This window comes from Nerophis ophidion, linkage group LG04 (assembly GCF_033978795.1).
Source record: "Nerophis ophidion isolate RoL-2023_Sa linkage group LG04, RoL_Noph_v1.0, whole genome shotgun sequence".
Lineage (NCBI taxonomy): Eukaryota > Metazoa > Chordata > Actinopteri > Syngnathiformes > Syngnathidae > Nerophis > Nerophis ophidion.
Genome location: NC_084614.1, coordinates 35,417,462 through 35,433,952, shown reverse-complemented (window position 1 = coordinate 35,433,952; position 16,491 = coordinate 35,417,462). Strand labels below are relative to the sequence as shown.

Sequence of the window (16,491 nt, the reverse complement as noted above, 5' to 3'; positions counted from 1 at the left end):
TGACAAGTACGTCTCTGGAAACTCCTCTCTGCTGTAGCGGGGCGGCTATGACGTCTCCTTAGTCCTAGGTGGCGACGGCACAGTGTTGGAGGAAATGGTCGACATTGCATTCTTCCCATGGTGATCTTCGGGGTGAAGACCACAATATCATCATAGTCATTGACTGGAAATATTTATTAGATGCATTCACACAATTTATTTACTGAATAATCAAATGGACAATACTTGACAAAGAGATAACCCAGTTTGAGGCAGACCAATTTATTTTCATTGAATTCATATTCCACAAAATGTGTTTTTATTCCTCAAATTCTTTGCAGAGTACAAAGGTTTTTTTTACACACAATGTTTGGTTAAATATTATCTATGTGCACAATATTGCGCAATATCGACTTTCTTGTTTAGACAGACGAATGCTTTATTCATCTTCAAGAGAAATTAACAGAAAAATAGTTCCTGTACATGTAGAGTGAAACCCAGGCCCCCTGGGTTAATGCTTGGAAGCATAACTGCTAGACGGTATGGGATTTAGCCAAATTGATTTGTATAATTGTCATTAATCATTCTATTTTGGCATGCATTTTTTGACAGGAATGAGAAAATATATCTTTATTCAATATCTGTAATTATTTTCAATACAGTATGTAAAGTCAAAATAATGACTTTAACAGAAACTGCTATTTGTGTGATACTGTACTTTTGTAATTGATTAATTGAATAGCACTGTAAGTTGTAGTTGAGTTTTTGTTTTTTTCAATCTCTTCCCACTGTATGTGTCTCTTTAGGTCTGTCGATGCGGTAAATAAACTCTGCAGGCATGAAGTAGCCCAGGTACTCCACACTGTCAGGTGTGGTGTCGATGTAGTAGTGGCCACCTTCTCCATGGTGGCTGAAGCAGTGTGTGTGCTCCACACGTAGGTCCAGTCCCTTCATACAAAGCACAAAATACACTGCAACTCCAGTTTAAAACAAAGTAGCTTTGTCCATAATCATTCATCATTCTCAGCAGGATATTCCTATGAATAGTTTTGGTTTAAGAGTCTTTCCTGATCCTGGTCAGGAATCAAACCAACGCCCTCTGCCACGTTAGGCAGAAACATATACCACTACACCACCTCGGATTATGCAATATCACTACGATGAAAAAACAACATCTGAAAATTGCGTGAGTGAAGGATGAGTTCTCATTGTATAGCGCTTTGAGTGTCTAGAAAAGCTTTATACAAATCTAATCCATTACTACAGTTGTTATTAATAAGACTTGTAATGACATTATTATTGATGCTTACTCACAGGGTCCTTGGATACAAGCACAGACTGGCAGATGAGGGGGGCGTTCACCTCAAAGTGCTTCAGCCAGTTGTTGACCGCTTCATCTGTGTCCAGTGGACAGCTGGAGAACTCTCTGGGCTATCAGCATGACATCATTACTACACCTATATATTTAAATTTTTTGCGTCAGGCTTTCTGACATGTAATATTCACCATGATGTGGATTTTGGCTTTCCCCTTCTGGATGATGAAGGTGCCCCCCAGAGCAAGGCTTTTATCAGGGTACTCCACTTCCAGAGTCTTTCTCAAGGCCGTCACTATGCTGTAGTCTCCTGTTCTCTTCTTGGCATGTACCTCAATGACCTGAGGGAGAGGAGAAGCAGCCTTGTCAGTTTGTTCTAGTAAGTGGGCTCATTATGAAGCATCAGTTTCTTTTAATAAGCTGTAAAAAGTCTCATTACCTTTCCCGGCTTCCCCTCACTAGCGTAAAGATTCCCGAGCAGAGCAAATTTACAGTCTGAGAATTTGTCGCTGTATCTTTCTTGCAGACACTGACCATCCGCTGGATTGATGGAGGAGAAGTAGCTGCTGTTCACTGCAGGCCTTCCTTCTGCTTCAGTCAGAACTAGAGGTATCAGCTGTGGAAATATTTTTTAAGTCAACATCGTTTATTAATTAATTGTTATACGTTGGTGCTGTTTTGTTCTGCACATGAATGCCATGTGTGTGATCTAAACTCTTGTCATTGAAGAAAGCTTTTCACATAATACTTCAGTAAAACCTCCATTTGCAAATTTAATTGGTTTCTAAACATGGTCCGTAAATTGAAAAGTGTGTATAGTGGATCCGAGTTCCTCATAAGAAACAATGTAAACATGAATAATGGGTTCGGATCTTGACAAAAGTTCATATTTTAGTGAAGGTTTGTACACTTTGAACACAATATAAAGTGCTATACCGTACTGTATATCAAATAAACTTAAAGAGATGATGGATTAACTTTCTATGTAATAAATACGTTTAATCATCAACAACAAGCTGTTCTATGCACTGCTCTGCCAAAATGCACACACACACAAAAGTCACTCTGGTGTCCTCTCAAAAACAAAATTTACAAAATCGTTAACTTTAACAACCATACTGCTACAATAGTAAAATGCACCCAAATTCACAACGACAGAGAACTGATGAGAAAGAGGCAGACAAAAAGAGAAGGAACGTGAGAAGGAGGAAGGGAAAGCCGTGTTTGCGTGTTTGTGCTTTGCAAGAGCGAGGGGCCGTGCTGGAACGAGAGAAGAGATATTGTCTTCTCCTCCGCTGTGATACAATACTGTTCAGGCATCTTTTCCTTTTCCTTTTCCTTCATGAAAATTTAAACTTGATGTGGTTACCTACTGTGCTGTGGTCATGCTTGTGAGTACCATATACCGTATTTTTCGGATTATAAATCGCAGTTTTTTTTCATAGTTTGGCCAGGGGTGCGACATATACTCCGTAGCGACTTATGTGTGAAATTATTAACACATTACCGTAAAATATCAAATAATATTATTTATCTCATTCGCGGAAGAGACGAAGAAAATGTCAGCAATTGTCACACACACACGTCAACCAATAAGAATTTGGCGGGGGAGGGTCATGGCAGAAGTGCATTGTGGGTCATGGGATGCTAAGTGATATATGTTATATGTTACTGCCGTAGGTATTAAAATGGATCATTTCATCGTTGGCGGTAACTTATAAAAACTGAGAAGGGCTGAACAAAAATGGCACCGAAAAGGAAATCATGTACTGCAGATTACAAGCTGGACGTAGTGTAATATGCAGCAGAAAACAAAAAGAGGAAGCGGCGCATACCTTTGGAGTTGGCAGAGTTGTTTAGAAGCGACATCGAGCAAGAAGATTTCATAGGATTTATCGATTAGGAGTGACAGATTGTTTGGTAAACTTATAGCATGTTCTATATGTTATAGTTATTTGAATGACTCTTACCATAATATGTTACGTTAACATACCAGGCACTTTCTCCGTTGGTTATTTACGCGTCATATAACGTACACTTATTCAGCCTGTTGTTCACTATTCTTTATTTATTTTAAATTGCCTTTCATTATCCATGCGTTTGTTACGTCTCGCCTCGACTACTGTAACGTATTATTTTCGGGTCTCCCCATGTCTAGCATTAAAAGATTACAGTTGGTACAATATTCGGCTGCTAGACTTTTGACAAGAACAAGAAAGTTTGATCACATTACGCCTGTACTGGCTCACCTGCACTGGCTTCCTGTGCACTTAAGATGTGACTTTAAGGTTTTACTACTTACATATAAAATACTACACGGTCTAGCTCCAGCCTATCTAACCAATTGTATTGTACCATATGTCCCGGCAAGAAATTTGCGTTGAAAGGACTCCCGCTTATTGGTGATTCCCAGAGCCCAAAAAAAGTCTGCGGGCTATAGAGCGTTTTCCGTTCGGGCTCCAGTACTCTGGAATGCCCTCCCGGTAACAGTTCGAGATGCCTCCTCAGTAGAAACATTTAAGTCTCATCTTAAAACTAATTTGTATACTCTAGCCTTCAAATAGACTCCCTTTTTGGACAGTTGATCTGCCGTTTCTTTTCTTTTTCTATCTGCCGCTTCTTTTCTTTTTCTCCTATGTCCCACTCTCCCTTGTGGAGGGGGTCCGGTCCGATGTCCATGGATGAAGTCCTGGATGTCCAGAGTCGGGACCCAGGATGGACCACTCATCTGGAGTCGGGACCCAGGATGGACCGCTCACCTCTGTATCGGCTGGGGACATCTCAGCGCTGCTGATCCACCTCCGCTTGAGATGGTTTCCTGCTGGCTCCGCTGTGGACGGGACTCTCACTGCTGTGTTGGATCCGCTTTGGACTGGACTCTCGCGGCTGTGTTGGATCCACTATGGACTGAACTTTCACAGTATCATGTTAGACACGCTCGACATCCATTGCTTTCGGTCCCCTAGAGGGGGGAGGGGGGGGGGGGTTGCCACATATGTGGTCTTCTCCAAGGTTTCTCATAGTCATCATTGTCACCGACGTCCCACTGGGTTTGAGTTTTTCTTGCCCTTATGTGGGCCTACCGAGGATGTCGTAGTGGTTTGTGCAGCCCTTTGAGACACTAGTGATTTAGGGCTATATAAATGAACATTGATTGATTGATTGATGAAATGTCTATTCTTGGTGTTGGATTTTATCAAATAAATTTCCCCCAAAAATGCGATTTATACTCCTGTGCGAGGTATATGTTTTTTTCCTTCTTTATTATGCATTTTCGGTCGGTGCGACGTATAATCCTGGGCGATTTATAATCCGAAAAATACAGTTCTCCTTGCAAATAGTCTTTTTTTTTTTTTTTTTTTTAGTTCAGAGCGATTCCCTCCTTTCCACGCTGGTCTGTTGAGTTTTTGGGACTCTTACAGAGTTAGCAAAATGGATTAAAATAGTCAAAATGCTGGTGTGTTGAGACATGCAGCAAGTCAAGTGGATGGCTCCGCCTCCCCAACAATGTTTTGCCCTGCTCTCTTGCCAGCAGGTGCCTGAATGAAGCGTTTGTCCACAGAGACATGGTTGGCACACAGAGGCATATTAATCAAAAAGTTTGCACAGAGAGGGGTTTGTAAATTGAGGTACCGCTGTACTAAGTTACAGTATATAAGTAGTGGTTCCTACTTATTCACTCCGTCAGTTTGAGGGTACCTGACCTCGAGAAGGTTGAAGACTCCTGATCTGTAACACTATTAGGGTCATGGCTGATGCCTATATTTTGCAACATTTATAGATATAGTTTTCTGAAAAAGGATTACCTACAATATATGTGTCTTTTGACAAGTTAACATTAGTTAGGTAGTAAGGCATACCTCTGCGTTCATTCCCAAGACTCTGGAAGGAACAGCTCCTGCCCCGAGAAAGAACGCTCCTGGTAGCTCCACCTCCTTTGATATTGCATTCAAGTCATACTCCTTCAAAGAGGATAAGACATAACATCATGATAATATCAACATTATACTGCTCTCAAAGTGACGTGTTGCAAAATTGACCTTATGGCTCTGAACCACAGGTACCAGGTAAGGTACTCCTCCCACATCCGTGACCCGAGGACTTCCACACAAACCTCAAAGATGAAGAATATGGCAAAATAACACAGGCCTGCAAACTGACATGCAACATCTGGATTTACGGGAATTATTGATTTTCCAACTTGTCATATACATTTGCAGGATTTTACAAGAACATTTTAGGATAATAATTTCAAGGTGCCCAACAAGAGCAAAACTCGCAGCAAAGCCCAACCAGCTATCAGGCAATTGCCAAATACCACATACATAAAACCAAATGGCATGCATTTATCTATTAATATATACATGTAATATCAATTAATAGAAATTTCAGACGTGATTATTAAAGTTTTGAATAGTACTCTTTCAAATTAAATATCAGTTATACACTGTACCCCTCTATTATTTTGTATAATTTGCAATATTATGTTTACATGTGATATTTATTGTTTATTGATTTTTCCAGTACATCAAATGATCACAAAATAAACCAAGCCCACTTTATTACGATGACAACCTGAGACAATACTTTCAATACAATTTAACACAAAACAAAGAAAAAGTCAATTAAAATCTGTAGCCCATACAATAACCCAATGATTCTCAAACTGTGGTATGCGGGCTCTATTTATAGACTCGAGGTGCGCTTAATTAAATATTCAAACACTGTATTACTGTTCAAAGTGTGTGTCATATTACAGTGGCCGTACATTTTAAATATACTTGTTGAATAAAACCTCTGACTTTTTTATGAATATTTATGTCTACGACCCTAATATATTTTGATGTTCCTACACATATCCTTTCTCATGCACATACATCTTTTTCTCACACACAACATTTCTCTTTCAACGTCAATAATCTTTCAGGCACGATATATTTACAAACATTTGTGTTCTCTGAACATGACCGCACACATTAACACCAGCATGTCATTAACTTACAATAGTTTTTTTAATCATTTTTTTTTAATAACAATGACATGTTGGATCACTCTTGTCCCATGTCCCAAACGGACAAATATTGTTGCAAATAATAACGTCCTCTGCCGCTACTCGTTCAGAAGTTGCACAGTCCATCTTCACAAAGGTTAATAAGTAAAATGTCCATTAAAAGTAACCTGATGATTGTGAATGATTAGTTCCTGTGTATACAAAGATGTTCATATCGTGGTTCAGTGGTTGTTATATAGTCACTCTTCACAGGAAGGAAATACACAGTATCTTGTCTGCAGTTGTTCCTTTCGGAGACACTGCCCCTTAGTGTTTTGGAAGAGAATTACAAGTTTGGTACCACCCCCCACGGAAGAACTATAAATCAAACAGTACAACGTTGCGACGCGAGAGTATATTCCAGGTTTTACACAAGTTACAGAACACAAGAATATTGCTTGTATTCCGTCACGTGACTTCTTCTGAAGGTGAAAACTAGTGGTGGTCAACCCAGCCAAGATAGATATGTTGTGCAGCAAGTAGCGAGCGAACTATTTAAGTATGCAAGTGGCCTAGATCTTCCTGCAAAAGCAGATACAAGCAAAATAATCCAACCATGCAATAGAATAGATCCTATACTTTATCCAAAAAAAAAAACATTTTCCAGTGATATCAAGGATTATCCGTCAGTGGAATTCCCAGAAATATCGAACTATCTTGAACTATGACATCATTCTACAGGACAAAACACATAAACTTGGAAAAACATGGAGGCCTACAACTTCTTTGTGTGTGGCTGGGTCAAGGAAATTGGTAACAAGACTAATAAATCATGCATCGCTTTTGTTTGATTACGGTCACATTTCATGATTTAACTTTGCGTCTCGTGAGGACATGTCCATGTAATAACCAACAACTGCCACAACATGACTGCATATCCAATTAAAAAACTAACAATTACTGAATCATCATATCATATCACATTATCACACATTTGTGTAGAAAATAAAAAGGAGGGGAAACATAAAAGTGCCTAACCTGACAAAGTAACGTTGACTCTGGCTTTCTGGTTTCTGTTTGTTAAAAAGTAAAATTCAAATAATATCAAAATAATACTTCAATGGCAAATACTAAACAATTAAATTATATTAAAAATATATAAACAAACGTTCAACAAATTGGTCACTGCAAACTTGCGCATTCTTCGACTCTGCTCCCTTGGACTGGAATTCGTGCCGCTTTTGTCGTCGTCTTTCATAAAATCTTTTGGTTCCTTTCTGGCATTTTTCTTCAAGAAATGCTAAATGGCGCTTAGTACCCATTGAGACCAAACATTGCTTGACCACTAAGCATATTTAATGAGCCGGAGGTGACGTCGTTAAAATCCAAGCAATACACCAGGCTTCAAACCCATGGATTACTGTAATTTTCTTTGCTTTCTCTTGTTTCATTTAAAACATGTTTCTATTTATCTTGTTTTTTCTTCTTTGGTGTTTTCTGTCTTTTCTTTAGTCTATGTGCACGGTGTGGCGAAGTTGGGAGAGTGGTCGTGCCAGCAATCTGAGGGTTCCTGGTTCGATCCTCACCTTCTACCATCCAAAATCAGCTGAAAATGTATTAATCCTAAAACACCGTTTTGCGGAAGGCCGCACAGCGTCCGCACCCGAGTGCACGCCTGCGTGGCAGGTCTGGGGGCATGCTCCCCCAGAAAAAAATTGAAATCTATGTTAGTTTAGGATGCATGTCCTGCTATTTTGAGTCAAAATCTAACAATATTCTACTGACCAAAGTTTCACATTTATTAGCAAATATTTTCATAAAAATGTATCATGTGATGAAATGTATGTATACAAGTTTACACATATATCAAATGCTTACACACGTTTGGATTATAGACAAAAATAGGCCTACAAATGGATTAACCAGAATTCAAAATATGAACATTTTGAAATACATAAGATCTTGTAATGTACCTCTGAATGGACTCGTCTGTCGTAGATTGGTGTGAGAGGAGCAGAGTCGGAGGTGGGAGGCTTCGATAGTTTATTTGAGGCTGCATTTGTGACAATGTTTGACTTCAGCTTATAGGCAAATTCCAGTGAAAAATTACTTCTCCGTAAACTCACTTTACTTAGGTGCCTTGCCGATTTCGCGTGCTCAAAGAGTGCCACCTTTCCCCGAGATCCATAGTTCACAATGTCCTTGCAATATAAGCACTGAGCACGTCCCGGTTCATCGCACTTTGCAATGAAATCGCTGATCAGTTCGTCTAGTTCTACGATATTGTTGTTAATCTTCACTTTCAGTTTGATAGATATATTGAGCCATGCTCACTTCCACTTGTTTCTCACGCCCTTATCAATATCTTTTGCTAATGAAGCATTCCTATCTTGAATAAGCTTAACCATGTTGTCTGTCTATCTGTGTTGGCCCTGCGATGAGGTGGCGACTTGTCCAGGGTGTACCCTGCCTTCCGCCCGATTGTAGCTGAGATAGGCACCAGCGCCCCCCGTGACCCCGAAAGGGAATAAGCGGTAGAAAATGGATGGATGGATGTCTGAAACTGTTTAGTCAATGAAGAAACGTGTTAATTGAGAGCTACTGTGTTTTCTTTCCAGATTAGTCGCCGATAAACACAACCAATATAAACAGAATACGAGTTCAGAAACGCTCACAATAATTAGGGATCAGGGACTAAATATTGTCGGCAAACGACGCGTGCAGACGCCTATAACGGGCAATGTCATTGGTGCAGATGCGTGCAGACGCCTATAACGGGCAATGTCATTTGTTGATGTTGTCAGCTGACAGTAGAGCTAGCCAATCTGGTGCCTTCACACATTAGCATTATATTATATAAATGACCCTGGCGGCGCTAAAATCGGCGGAATTCTGCGGATCCGCGGAAAATTCCCATCCCTGCATCCTAGTCACGTCCGTTGTGTCCTTGAGCAAGACACTTCACCCTTGCTCCTGATGTTAGCGCCTTGCATGGCAGCTCCCTCCATCAGTGTGTGTGAATGGGTAAATGTGGAAATAGTGTCAAAGCGCTTTGAGTACCTTGAAGGTAGAAAAGCAATGTACAAGTATAACCTTTTACATACCAGGTGTTGAGCTGTGTTTGGCAAACTGTATAATATTGGACATGGATTTGCATTTTGTATCGTAAAATTGGGAAGTTAGCCAGGCTACAGAACGCACCAGACCCAAGATAATCCCTCTTAAATATTTAGGACGTAATGTTTCAAAGTACAGTATTCTTTACCTTTGACAGGAAAGTAGAAGGGCTCCTTGGTAAGGTCGGGACACTCCACAACACTCACTGTAACTTCTGCAAAGTTATCTTCCAGTCCTTTTTTTAACACTGCAAAACATATGTCACTCTCACATTATCAACGCCTCTTACAGTAGTATGCGTTACAAATGATGTTCTTACCAGTGGTTAGTTCCTCCAGGTCAGGGACATGCAGCTGAACCTTTTCAGTTTTACTAATAGCTGACATGACTGTGCTTCACAGTACCAAAGTGCAAGTTAGGCTCCAGGGCAGGAAAAGTGCACCAATCTTCGCCTCCAATGCTCCTCCTGCTTGTGTACAGTCCAAGAGTAAACAAGGTTAGGAGAGTTCCCAGTCTCGTCAGTGGTTAGTTGCCTACACAAGTTCTTGCTTACATTTGACCCAAAGTCGCCCAATAAACATATCGTTGATTAATCTTGTTCGTCACAGTATAAACTGTCCCGTGTAGCGCAAAGTAAGCGTTTAAGGAAACAAACAAAACAAATTAGGACTTTGTTATTGGCGCCCTCGAGTCGTCACGTGAGGGCGCTTATTATGGGCGATGTCCATTGTACACAAGTTAAAAAGACAAAATACTAACGTATACATACATAAATTACTGAATACGAACATATATTACACATATATAGAGGGACATTTCGTCTACCTAAGACACAGAAGCAGACGTCTGGGGTTCGTCTACTTTCTCATCACCTACTGACTACTTCTTCTACCTTGGCTTCAGCAACTGCTGCAGGAACTACAGCGCACTCTGCTGGCAAAAAACAACATTACACTTAGACAATTAATGATCCACAAATTCTTCCACACGGTAGCTCAGATACTATGATGGAAAGTGTAAGGATGGAAAGGATAGCAATAAAATATATAACATATTTATGTAATATTTACATAATATATGTACAGTATATTATATATACAGATATATATTATGTCTATAACATATATATAATATATAACAACTACCATGTACAATATTACAGTATACGTGACAGATATCTTTTGCTGTATGGCGAGTGATTATACAGCTGGATGGAGTGCAGAATGAAGGAGTTTTTGAATCGAACACTGTGGGAACTAAGCTGAAGGAGCCTGTTGGAGTAAGAACTCCGCTGTCCCTCAATTGTCTGGTGGAGTGGGTGGGCAGGATTGTCCATGATGGCCAGCAGTTTGTCCAGTGCACTCTTGTCCCTCGCTGACACAAACGCCTCCAACTGCGTGCCAATAGTTTGGCCGGCTTTCCGCATCGGTTTGTCAATCCGGTTTGAGTCCCTTTTGGTGGTGCTGCTCCCCCAACAGACCACTGCAAGTCTGCAAAGTACAGGGCACTGGCCACAACAGACTGATAAAAGATCTTCAAAAGCTTGCTGCACACATTAAAGGACCTAAGCTTCCTCAGAAAAAAAAGAGTCTGCTCATGCCCTTCTTGTAAACAGCTGTGCTGTTGTCCTTCCAGTCCAGTCTGCTGTTCAAGTGGGCTCCCAGGTACTTGTACTGCCCCACGACTGCCAACTCCTGGCCCTGGATCTAGATGGGCTCCACCGGGGTCATTATCTTCCTGTAGTCGATGACCAGCTCTTTGGTCTTGTCCACATTAAGAACCAGATGGTTCGCCTGAGACCACTCCACAAAGTCAGCGATCAGTGTCCTGTACTCCGATTCCTGTCCCTCTCCGATACACCCGGCCACAGCAGAGTTGTCAGAGTATTTCTGCAGGTGGCAGAACCTGGAACTGTACTGGAAGTCTGAGGTGTATAGGGTGAACAGGAAAGGAGACAGGACGGTCCCCTGTGGAGCACCTACACCACTGAAAAAAGTATCCGACAGGGAGCTCCCAAGTCGCACAAACTGAGGCCTGTCAGACAAGTAATCAGTGATCCAGGAGACAATGGATGAACTGACAACCATCTTGAGCAACTTGTCACTCATCAGAATTGGCTGAATGGTATTAAAGGCGCTAGAGAAATCAAAGAACATGATCCTCACAGTGCCCTTCCCACCATCCAGGTGAGAGTGAGCATTGTACAGCAGGTAGATAACAGCATCATCCACTCCTACATGGGGCTGATAAGCAAACTGTAGAAGATCCAAGGAAGGAGCTACCAGGGGTCGCAGCTGATCCAGCACAAGTCTCTCGAGGACCCTCATGACATAGGATGTCATACAATATAGTGTGGCAAAATAGACATAAACCTTATGAGTACTGATAGGACATTACCTCAAGTATATAAAAAAAAATAGGGTCATCCTTTTAATTTATATTATAAACATTGTCCATGTTCACATTTATGGGCATTTTCTACAGCATTTTTCATTTCGACATTGTATAATATACACATACTGTGTACATGTATTATAGTGCATCTGGAGTGTTCACAGCACTTCACTTTTTCCACATTTTATGTTACAGCTTCATTCCAAAATGTTGGTCCTCACAAGTATACACACAATAGCCCCTAATGAGAATGTGAACACCTTTTTTTAGCTTTTCGTAAATGTATTAAAATTAAATACTAAAAAAATCCCATGTATTGACGGAGATAGATATCTATCTATATTCATATTTCAGAGTTATTTCTTTATATTCATAGTCTTGTTTTAAAACAGCTGGTATTCCTCCATTTGCTCTCTCTGTTTGCCTTGATTTGTATGTGTGTTAACCTTGGAGCTTTAGAATGTTAGGAGTAAAACACTCCCTTTTTCCTTATCTCATCCTGTAGCAACTAAGGAGAACAAAAAGACGTGTATTCATTCCGGGAGGTGGGGGCTGTTAGAGGATTCATGAAGAAGTCTTTTGCCGTTAGAATGTTAGATCGATTTGGGCAATGCGATGAACTGTAGTATCTAGATTGGTCTCATCCAAAGCTTTGGATTAAAGTATCATATATCCTACTCATTGTCTGGGATTCATTGAGAATCAGCTTGTGTCATCAAAAGAATTTGGGAAGAGACCGGCAGCATGGATTCCCACCAGAGGAACGCCTGGTCGAATGCAACAATATATATAGGTCTTCACAGCCTTTGCTCAATACTTTGCTGCCAAAAGTGCATCAGCGATTACAGCCTCAAGTCTTTTTGAATACGACGCCACAAGCTTGGCACAACTATCTTTGGGCAGTTTCGCCCATACCTGTTTGTAGAACCTCTCACGGTCCATCAGGTTGGATGGGAAGTGTTGTTGCACAGCCCTTTTCCAATCTCTCCAGAGATGTTCAATCAGATTCAAGTCTGGGTTCTGGCTAAGCCACTCAGTTGTCCTAAAGCCATTGCTTTGATATATTGGCTGTGTGCTTATGGTCCTTTTCCTGTGAAAGATGAACCGTCGCCCCAGTCTGAGTGCAAGCGTGCTCTGGAGCAGGCTTTCATCCAGGTTATCTCTGTACATTGCTGTATTTATCTTTCCCTCTACCCTGACTAGTCTCCCAGTTCCCCATCCCCACAGCATGATGCTGCCACCATCATGCTATACCGCAAGGATGGTATTGGCCTCGTTTCCTCCAAATATGACAACAGGCATTCACATTAAAGAATTATTAACAAAGAATTATGTTTCTTATGGGTCTGAGAGTCTTTCAGGTGCCTTTTGGCAAACTTTTACTAAGGCTTGGCTTCCGTCTAGCCACTATATAATACCGGATTGGTGAAATGCTGCAGATATGGTTGTCCTTCTGGGATGTGGTTCTCTCTTCCCAGAGGAATGCTGTAGCTCTGACAAGAGTGATCATCGGATTCTTGGTCACCTTCCTGACTAGGATCCTTCTCCCCTGATCGCTCAAGTAGACGGCCGGCCAGCTCTCGGAAGAGTCCTGGTGGTTCCAAACTTCTTCCAATTACGGATGATTGAGGCCAACGTGATCACTGAGACCTAAGAGCGTGCCAGCCCAGTCACGTAGATGTTATGGCATGACTGGGCTGGCACGCTGTTTATATGGAGAAAAAGTGGACATGACGACAGGCTGTCCTCACTCAGGTCCGACTGGAAATCGGGAGAAATTCAGAAGAATGGCTGTCCCGGGACATTTTCGGGAGAGGAACTGAAATTCGGGACTCTCCCGGAAAATTTGGGAGGGTTGGCAAGTATGGCATTCCTATGCCCCTTCAAAGGCTTTGCTACTGGCTGCAAAGCATTTCACTTTCAAATATAACAATGAGTAGAGGAGTGTCATGTGTGTGTGTATATGTGTTAATAAATAAACACTGAAATTCAAGTATCTATTTTATTTATATTCTATCTTTAAATATACTCCTCCCCTGTTAATCCCCCAAACCCACCCCAATCTCCAGAATTCGGAAGTCTCAAGGTTGGCTAGTATGCTTTATCAAGGTCTCCCGACAAGAACCCTACATGAATTAGGAAACAGTTTTTATTTTCTCAGCCCATAGTAAATCCTTAAAATACAATTAAACCAAGAAAATATATTACAACATTGTAAACATTTTCAAAAAGGCGAAAAACTGTTAAAACATTGACAGTGATAAAACAGTTGTACCACTACTTACGGGCTTAATGGTTATTTGATGGAGCTTTTAACTCAAAACACTTGTATCTCAAATCAACATCTCCCATTGGAGTGAATTTAAATCAATTGGCCCCCCCCAAAATCACACAAATTTAACATGTAACATGCCTTTCTAAAAGAAACATTTTAGGACAGAAATATTACATAAAACAATTAAATTGAATTTACTATTTACAATAGTAATTGTATGTAGTAATGTAATAACGCACAGCATTTACCTTGAAGAGTGGATGTGGAGAGGCGGAGCCGACGGGGGGGGGGGGGGGGGGGGGGGGCAGGACACGCTGTAGCCCTGCTCAAGATGGCGGCAAGGAGGCGGAAAGGCGGGGCGTGCCGGGAGCAACGCCGCTGCAATCCAGATCAGAAAATGATAAAGAAGAAGAAGAAAAAGAAGAAGAAATAGTTGAAGAAATTCAAGAAAATGATGAAGAAATAGTTGAAGAAATTCAAGAAAATGATAAAGAAGAAATAGTGGAAGAAATTCTAGAAAATTATAATGAAGAAAAGGACAGAGGATGAAGAAAAGGACAAAGAGCCAGCTGACAAGAAGGAAGAACCAGAAGACAAAGTAGATGATGCAGCAGACAAGATGGAGAGGAGACAGGAAGAAAAGACACGTGGCCATGGCATTCTTCATTTCCCGCCCCTTCAAAAAAGGGAGGGGAAAGTAGGCTCAGCCAGACAGAAACCCGGCTTGCGTCTGGCGATGGAGGACTGTGGAGAGGCGGAGCCGACGGCGGGGAAGGACACGTTGTAGCCCTGCTCAAGATGGCGGCAAAGAGGCAGAGAATGCGGCGGAATGCCAGGAGCAACGCCGCTGCAATCTGGATCAGGTGCTTGGCTCACACACCAGTAATCAATCTACATATCTCCTCGCAGTATATAGAAGGGGAGGAGGAAAGATAAGAGAAGGAGGTGGAGTGTCCGCAGCAGATGCAGCGCAGGAGCAATCAAAGATCGACAGAGAACAGCACACGAGAGGCGACGTGGCCGGCTGAAAGAGCGACCGAGGAGCGAGCAGCGGAGAGGAGCTGAAAGAGCGATCCGAGCTGCCGAAAAAACTTTATTTAAAAATAGAGTCAAACCTGTGCCGAAAAACGATGTCCTTCCTGGGTGGTCCACGCAACCCACACGACAAAAGCGACTGTCACAGTGGAATTATATGGTATTTCCTTCTAATTGATTCTCTTTCTCAAGCAGCCTCAGCAACTTTGACATTTTCATTGATAAATGTCTGCCGCTTGGACATTATCTTAACATTCTTGGCCAGCATTACTCATTCTGCTTCAGTATGATGCAGACCAGCAATGACACACTTACTTCCACTTATCTGAGGTCGGGTCGCGGAGGTAGCAGCCTACGCAGAGAAGCTCAGACTTCCCTCTCCTCAGCCACTATGTCCAGCTCCTCCCGGGCGTTCCCAGGACAGCCGGGAGACAGTCTCCCCAACGTGTACTGGGTCTTCCCGGTGGACTCCTACCAGTGGGACGTGCCCTAAACACCTCCCCAGTACACTCAAATTGCTTCGCCAAATTGGCAGCACGCTCAGTCATATTCTGGATGATTTATTTATTTAATTCAATGAATATAATCCATTTCTTCTCAGCACTGTTCTTCACACTCACCTTCTCCCTTCCCATGGTAGGTACAAGTTATGTAGATCTCTAGCTTTAGGCTAATGCTAGCAAGAAAAAAAAACATACATTTTGGGCCGATCTTACAGGGTTCACTTTACTATGCCAATTAATGGCGGAAATACTTGTAAATCTAATTCTTGCTTGCAAACTTAATGCATAGCAATTAGAAATATAATGGTGCCTCAACTTAAGAGATGAAGGACAGTGCTAAGAAGAAATGGGTGGTATTAATTTGAAGAAATACCTCTTTAAAAATACAAATGAGCGTAAAGCTGTTTGACAAAATAAATTGAGTGTATCTCTGCTAGATAGATCAAATAAAGTACGATCTATTAGTTTAACATCTTTGGCTGACATTATACTCATTTTGCTTTAGTATGGTGCAGACGAGCAGAGATAAACTCAATTTATATTAAAATATCTAAACGGTGGACATCACATGTATCCATGAACATATGGAGAAGGTGCTGATGGTGTGTTTGACAGAGAAACAAACATCCAGATCATCAGTAGGATTTTAGAGCTTTGGTTTTACATTCTCAAGGCACTAGATGGTGTTGCCAACTCAAGGTTTTGTTTTGGTTTTTTTTGCTTCAATTGACTCTAAAAGCTTGCTGGACAAGAGAGCCTGGACCATCAGTATAATGGGGTGGAGGTTATCTCAAGTAAATTCCCAGAGGTACCCATCCCTATCTGTATGATCCATTTTCACTCCAAGTTTTGTATTAACATATCTAAACCAGACCTCAAGATA

The 16,491-nt window shown here is 41.3% G+C and overlaps 1 protein-coding gene across 5 annotated transcripts; it reads right to left on the bottom strand.

Moving 5' to 3' along the window:
• Positions 1-245: 245 nt before the first annotated feature.
• Positions 246-10,333, bottom strand: LOC133551333 (ester hydrolase C11orf54 homolog). Of its 5 annotated transcripts, none has more exons than XM_061897933.1 (9): positions 10,227-10,333; positions 9,721-9,867; positions 9,550-9,648; positions 5,335-5,408; positions 5,155-5,256; positions 1,734-1,910; positions 1,486-1,635; positions 1,294-1,410; positions 246-927 (listed from the first exon to the last, which is right to left on the bottom strand). In XM_061897933.1, exons 2-9 carry the CDS (start codon positions 9,785-9,787, stop codon positions 754-756), a joined length of 960 nt encoding a protein of 319 aa, XP_061753917.1. In that variant the 5' UTR covers positions 9,788-9,867; positions 10,227-10,333; the 3' UTR covers positions 246-753. The 5 variants fall into 5 exon arrangements, with proteins under 5 accessions (XP_061753917.1, XP_061753919.1, XP_061753916.1 ...); XM_061897935.1 differs by having other exon boundaries at positions 1,290-1,410; positions 9,955-10,281; XM_061897932.1 differs by having other exon boundaries at positions 9,955-10,279.
• Positions 10,334-16,491: the final 6,158 nt, after the last annotated feature.